At 42.4% G+C, this 7,500-nt stretch overlaps 1 protein-coding gene across 2 annotated transcripts in view; it reads right to left on the bottom strand.

Moving 5' to 3' along the window:
* Nucleotides 1-7,500, bottom strand: part of nos1apa (nitric oxide synthase 1 (neuronal) adaptor protein a) — a 142,007-nt gene that overhangs the window by 58,819 nt on the left and 75,688 nt on the right. For both annotated transcript variants that reach the window (XM_063201219.1, XM_063201220.1), the window contains one exon: nucleotides 7,240-7,400. In XM_063201219.1, the coding sequence (XP_063057289.1) occupies nucleotides 7,240-7,400 (161 nt within the window). The remainder of the gene's footprint in view (nucleotides 1-7,239; nucleotides 7,401-7,500) is intronic.

The raw sequence follows: 7,500 nt of genomic DNA, 5'->3' as shown, positions 1-7,500 counted from the left end.
ATTTCATTTATTTTAAGCTCATAACTGTCCTCAGGCACTTTTGCGATCACACTACATACTGTACATACATACTGTGCCAGAGTCCACCACTTAACCCTCTGAGGTCTAAGGCCTTTCAAATGTGCACTCTCATACAACAAAGTGACCATATTGGTCAAAACAAGAACAAGACAGAACTTTTACCTTCTTCCTCTCTACAATCAGCATCGTGTAACTTTGGGTCTTTATACAATTATATAAACACTAAAGCTAATAAAATAAATTGTCATTTGTAGGGGACATCATCACCTTAACATGCCAAACGATGCTGAAATTAAACATATGGCCATTGTCTGATATTGTAGGCTGAAAGCTACACATGTTAAGTCTGCTGTTTGGATGGGCATCATTAGGTGTCGAATATCACTAGGCTACATTGCACTTACATTGTGAGACCGGCACCATTTCTCATGAGAAATAGTTGGAAATATTTCAACATGCTTGGCGTGGCTGCCAACTCAGGGCAACTGTGTCAAAGCAAGGGCTTTACACCAGAGCACAAAAGACCTTTTTTAAAGCCAGGCCATAATGTGCTTTTGTACAGTAGAAGACTGTATTTTGAACACTTCTGAAAGAGGCTCAGGTTGATGTGACATGTAAAACATTGTTAAATTCGACTTCGAAACTCTGAATCATTTTTTGCTTCTGCATAGGGGGCACGGTAGAATGACTGCACCTCTGCCACTGCCAAGGGGTCATTTCACGTGAAATCAGACACTTTGGGACCCGACCGACCCGGATTTCAATCATACTTGGTGTGCCTTTTTAGTAGCAAGGTAGCAACCCAGAACTGCATTGGTTTGAATCTGACACTAATATTAAGGGAGAAACAGACTAGGAAAGGTTCACATGTGAGGGTAGGACACTATACATTCAGCCTTGAATATATCAGTCAGTGTTAGTCACAAAAAGATGCCTGTGGTATTGTTTGAAAGCTCTTTTCTGGCTCTACATATTACACAATCAGCTTGGAATACAACAACTCTCAGAATATGAATTATGATAAATTGAAAAATAAAAAATTGAATATCTAAAAAAACTATATTTTAAAATGGCCAGTTCCTTGTCCAAACGTAGCCGGCAATGTCATTAGCAACACCTCAAATGCTGGTGTTCGGTTCTTTATTCATTTCAGAGAGAATTTGACTCACAAATATGGCATCATACAGACCACTTACTAATAATATGGTAACACCATAGTAGCATCACATGACAAAACAAGTCCGACAGGCGGACAACAGATGCGTCCGTCTATGCCCGTTCTGAACCTTTTTTGCCCAAACGCCCCCTTGGCCTCCTCATAACCTGTCAAGGCAATTTATCAAGCCTACCATGTACTGTATAAGCCTGGATTTGAAAAAGTACCATAGGATTTCAACAGTGTTGGGCAATTTACTGAAAAACTGTAATGCATTGCTGATTACATGTTACTGTCTTTTCAAAATAATCCCTTACACTACATTTAGCAATGTGGGGACCTAAGGCGAATTTAGCTTAGGGGGGCCATCGGTCCATCCCATATCACATTTTTTTCTTAACATAAAATCTCTATTTTTTTTATTTTATTTTTTTTAATCACGATTTTTTATTTTTTTAAAAATAATTACAAACATAAAAAACAGGCAAACATTACAACCCTTTCTGGACAGATTTCAATGAATAGGCTATTTGCAATTTTGCATAGGCCTACATTAAATAAATTAAAATGTGAAATTCTCTTTTCACTTTAATATGAGAGCAGTGATGTCCCCCCCTCACTGAAGTGTTATTTCATGTGTGTGCATGATGCTGTCACCTATTTGAAGTGACGTTGATGTTGGATTTCATGGAATACTTTTAAATGCCGCTTTGGGAAGAAAACAGTAGGCGACAGGTGAACTGTATTTCTGTCAAAACAGTGGTTTGCAGGCGTTTGCGTTTTCACGTGGATATTGTCTTCGTGGACCGTAACAGACAAACCGTAAGTTCCATAAACTAATCAATGAGACATTGGCTACATGTACATGATGTTTTTAAGTCCGATTTAATAAATGCGATTTAAATAGATCGGATTAAGAGTTATTTTGCGATGTGTATACATGGCACTTTCACTTAAATGCGATTAAACGTCTGGGGAAAATAAAGCATTGCGATTGGACTGAGGACGCACGTGCTGAGCGAGCCAAATAAGGCACGGGGGCGTGGTTCAATGCCACGAGATGCAGGTCATCTTCCCCACGAAAATCGTTGCCTCAGGCGGACCTGAAATCACAACATTTCCCCCCTTTCTCCCTGGATCATTTACAATGCTACATTAGCTACCCTGTTAGCATAGAAAAACGAGTGGTCAAATGGTAATGTGGAGTAACTTTGTTGTGCTTCATTACTTCGTGGGGCACTTTTACATCAATATATGGAAGCCACAACATTTATAGTCGCTTAGGGACTTAAAATTAAGCAAAACTTTCATGTGAAAATCAACAGGAAGTGCCGCCATGTTTTTCTCACTGGCAAAGAGCACGGTCTCTTGGCCATAGATGTGTACATAGGAAACGCTATCTGCAAATGTCTCATGCCTTCCTATTTCATGGCACACATGGATGGAATATGCATACAGACTTCTGTGCCTCTGCAGTTGTGTCAGATAATGCAATCAATCAGCTGCGTAGCCGGTTTGCTAACCATTATGGTAGACGTTTTGGTTTGCACGCATGAGCTCCAGGCCAAAACTGAGCGACTGCCACCTTGTGGACACAAGAGGGAATCACAAGAGGGAATCACAATTCAGAAACGCATCACGGGAGGGCGGACGGACGGACGGACGGCGGACGGACGGACGGACACCAAAGCCTCTTATAGAGATGCGTGGGACGCATCTAAAAAAACAAAACAAAAATGGTCAGTTTCCATGGTCCCAGGTTTCAGAAACTAAGGCAGATGTCCATTTATACACACCAAATGATGATATGTGAATGTTTGAACATTCCTTCTCTGTGTACCTGTGTCATCTTCCCTTTACCGTACTTTAAAGAGATAATCAATGGCTACACTCTCATTTTGTACTCTACCAGTGCATTTGAAGCAGCAGCTGTGTCTTTTGTAGATAATGTATAAGTACGTCCCGTTGCAGTTATAGGTTCCACTACCAGAAGCACATCCTGATGATCCATGACAAGTCTATCTGGTCTGAAGGGAAAAGTGAAGGATGGAGATGGTCCATGAGGATGCAAGAAGTTCAGTTTCACCTCTCCAGTGCTCGGCATACATTCCTCAACACATGCTAGCCACCAGTTGCCATCATATACAGCTACAACATACCCTTTGATGCTTGAAAATGTAACACATTCCTTTACTGAGCTCACTCTTTCAACTCTGCCTTCTCTGAATGCTGAAAATGGCCTAACTTCCACTGTGTCCATTGACAATGGGCAGAAGCTGTGTAGTTTTTGAGTACCTGCAATAGTTCTTGCAGATTCCAACCTTTTCAACAGGTTCTCAGCTTCATGATGGTACATCTCTGTTGTGGCAAACTGGCAATGGATGTTCTTGAGAGAGATGCACCATCATGAAGCTGAGAACCTGTTGAAGAGGTTTGAATCTGCAAGAACTATTCCAGGTACTCAAAAACTAATGGGCAACATTAGGCCATTTTCCGCATTCAGAGAAGGAGTTGAAAGAGTGAGCTCAGTAAAGGAATGTGTTACATTTTCAAGCATCAAAGGGTATGTTGTAGCTGTATATGATGGCAACTGGTGGCTAGCATGTGTTGAGGAATGTATGCTGAGCACTGGAGAGGTGAAACTGAACTTCCTGCATCCTCATGGACCATCTCCATCCTTCACTTTTCCCTTCAGACCAGATAGACTTGTCATGGATCATCAGGATGTGCTTCTGGTAGTGGAACCTAACTGCAACGGGACGTTACTTATACATTATCTACAAAAGACACAGCTGCTGCTTCAAATGCACTGGTAGAGTACAAAATGAGAGTGTAGCCATTGATTATCTCTTTAAAGTACGGTAAAGGGAAGATGACACAGGTACACAGAGAAGGAATGTTCAAACATTCACATATCATCATTTGGTGTGTATGAATGGACATCTGCCTTAGTTTCTGAAACCTGGGACCATGGAAACTGACCATTTTTGTTTTGTTTTTGTTTTGTCATGTGATGCTACTATGGTATTACCATATTATTAGTAAGTGGTCTGTATGATGCCATATTTGTGAGTCAAATTCTCTCTGAAATGAATAAAGAACCGAACACCAGCATTTGAGGTGTTGCTAATGACATTGCCGGCTACGTTTGGACAAGGAACTGGCCATTTTAAAATATAGTTTTTTTAGATATTCAATTTTTAATTTTTCAATTTATCATAATTCATATTCTGAGAGTTGTTGTATTCCAAGCTGATTGTGTAATATGTAGAGCCAGAAAAGAGCTTTCAAACAATACCACAGGCATCTTTTTGTGACTAACACTGACTGATATATTCAAGGCTGAATGTATAGTGTACTACCCTAAAATGTGAACCTTTCCTAGTCTGTTTCTCCCTTAATATTAGTGTCAGATTCAAACCAATGCAGTTCTGGGTTGCTACCTTGCTACTAAAAAGGCACACCAAGTATGATTGAAATCCGGATCGGTCGGGTCCCAAAGCGTCTGATTTCACGTGAAATGACCCCAAGGCATCAATCAAGGTCATTCATTATGCTATTCTACAGAAAGCTTTGACCTTCACCACACAATGGGGTTAAACCTACCTTGAAATGGAGTAACTAATGAAACAATCACAAAACGGCTAGAGGTATAATCAAATATAGAACATGATGTGTACGGTACAGCCCACAGGGCCATTTATATTAAAACTCAAATCCTATCCCGATAGATGCAGGCCTTAGAATACACATCATGCAGGATTCATAAGAAAATCCCACCAGGGGACGAGATAGAAAATAATACTCCATGGAAGCATAACCAAATATAATTTCAAATGGAGACAGAAGACGACGTGGGGGAAAAAATTACAGCGCACTGTTTATCATTGATCTTATTCAAATTGATATTGAACTGCCCTGCAATAGGGCAACAAGGGGTGGGGGTTACCGCTCCCATTTGAATTCAAGCAACATTACCCTTGAATTGAAATCTTGCTTAAATAACAATCTCCCCCCTGCATCCACATGTTCACATTACCATGCATGAGCCAGGGGAAGGAGAAGGCAGCAGCCATGAACCTGCCCTAGAGCTCCCCAACGTACACGCGCGCGCACGCATACACACACGTACGCACACACGTACGCACACACGTACGCACGCACGCACGCACACACGTACGCACACACGTACGCACACACGTACGCACACACGTACGCACGCACGCACGCACCCACACACACAACACAGCGAAACAAGCCAATGGCACAGGGCCTGGGACCAAAAGGAGTGTGCAGGAGTGTGTGCAACATTCCAAACTGGCACCTCCATGCTCTCTCTCCAAGAGTCCTAATTAGGACTCTCCACAGAGCACAGCAGAGCAGGCTTCACGCTGGGCTGAAACATAGACACAGTTCCGTCGGTGGAATAACAATGCTGTTGTGGCTGCTTATCATTTGCAGGCATGGCGTTTCACTCGCCTAGCCCAAGCAAGACGCCGTCAATCACCTCATCTGCTTGACACAAACAACATGAATATTTAAGTCCGTGTGTGTGCGCGCGGTCGGTGGCATTATCAGAGTGTTGTTCATGGGTGAAATTTGTGGACAAACTACGCAATGATATGCAAATGGCATCCCGAGTGAGTGGCGCTCTGTCATCTACGATCAATATCAGCACAATCACTGTCGCACCGTGAATTGTAATGAAACACTAAGTGCTGGCATGGGAAACCTGAATTCAGAAGGTATAGTATAGTTACACTTGTGCAAAATCATGTGAGCTCCAGCAAACGCCAAACAGCTCCAAACACGGCCCTGTCGTGGCCTAACGGTAGAGCACTGGGTTACTACGCCGGCGACCCGGGTTCGGTTCCGGCCCCGGTCATTTGCCAATCCTCCCCCGTCTCTCTGTCCCACTCGCCATCTCCAACTTCCCTATCAAATAAAGGCAAAAATCCCTAATATATATATATATATATATATATATATATATATATATATATATATGTATATAAAACATCTCCAAACACCAACGGATTCTCCTGTTGCTGCCCCAGCAACCAACAAACATCAATGGTGAAGAGTGGATGGAGGAAACGCCCTCGTAACAGCAACAAAACAAAAAAAACCTCCTAAATTCAACCTCCAAAACATTTGTCAAGTCTTCTTCATTTCCTTGCATGGGAAAATCATCTCATGCTGTTTTATTTGAACTAGTTTGAGAGCTTATGATTGCCAATGTGAATGTCGATTGAGGGAATGACTGGAAACATAATGTGTAGAACTAAACTCTAGATTGTGAAATCGTGTTATCCTTGAATAGTGGACCAGGCTCTTTTTCTTCTAAATCCCTTTGTGTGTAGTGTCATGGTGGAGGGGATCTCACAGAAGGAACATAGTGTACGCATGGGACAAATGAAAGCAGTGTTCAGTCAAACAGAATGGCAGAGAATGCGTCTGTCATTCACTGGCCATACCCCTTGGAGCTGAGGCTGTTGGGGAAAATTGAGCAGAGGTAATGCTATGGTGATTGCTTGCATAACATTCCCATAACTGGAAACACTAATTGCAAAAGCCAGCAAAATGATATAACAGTATGTACACCTGGCTCTAAATAGCAAAAAAATATTATTCACCTCATATCATCTACGTGGATACGAATACCGTAGCATCTGTCAAAAACCGAAAATGATTATGCTGAACAAGACTGGACCTGCCCGTACTTCTTGTGAAGTTGCAACAAAATTGCGCAACCAACTCAGTATGGGCGGGCTGCCAATCTCAGCCAATTTCACTGTCCCCCGATTCTAGGGGCCGCACCCTAGCAGTCATTGGACATAACACCCCGACACAAGCGAACGAGCTGCAATCGGTGGGGTTTCAGTTTGGATACAGTTCATTATTTGAATTTGAGTGGTTGGGCGTAGCTTCATCCAGAGGCGATTGGTAGACACAGGTTAGGCCCACCTCTGAGACACCGTTAGCGTGTGATCTTGGCCAGACAAAGCTCGAATGAGTTTTGCTCTCGCAACAGACAGACTAGTGGTATACACAAGACATACCTGTATCTCCTTAGTGACGACAGCATCGTCTTTCTTGGCCTCGTCCAGGTCTGTGACGCCGCGGTTGAACTCGTCTACCGTGCTGTCTGGCGCAGGCAGCTCCTCTGCGTCGATGTCTGTCTCCTCAGCCAACGTCTTCTCCGCACCGGTCAACTCTCGTTCTGAAACATAATAATACTCTTAGGTTTTGGATAAAAAAAAAAAATGTATAACTTTATGGCAGTGCAACACACCTCAAACATGTGGATAGATGTTCACTAT

The sequence above is a fragment of the Engraulis encrasicolus genome, chromosome 6 (assembly GCF_034702125.1).
Source record: "Engraulis encrasicolus isolate BLACKSEA-1 chromosome 6, IST_EnEncr_1.0, whole genome shotgun sequence".
NCBI classification, from domain to species: domain Eukaryota; kingdom Metazoa; phylum Chordata; class Actinopteri; order Clupeiformes; family Engraulidae; genus Engraulis; species Engraulis encrasicolus.
The sequence above is the reverse complement of the archived record's forward strand: the minus strand, read 5'-3'. Positions and strand labels throughout refer to the sequence as shown.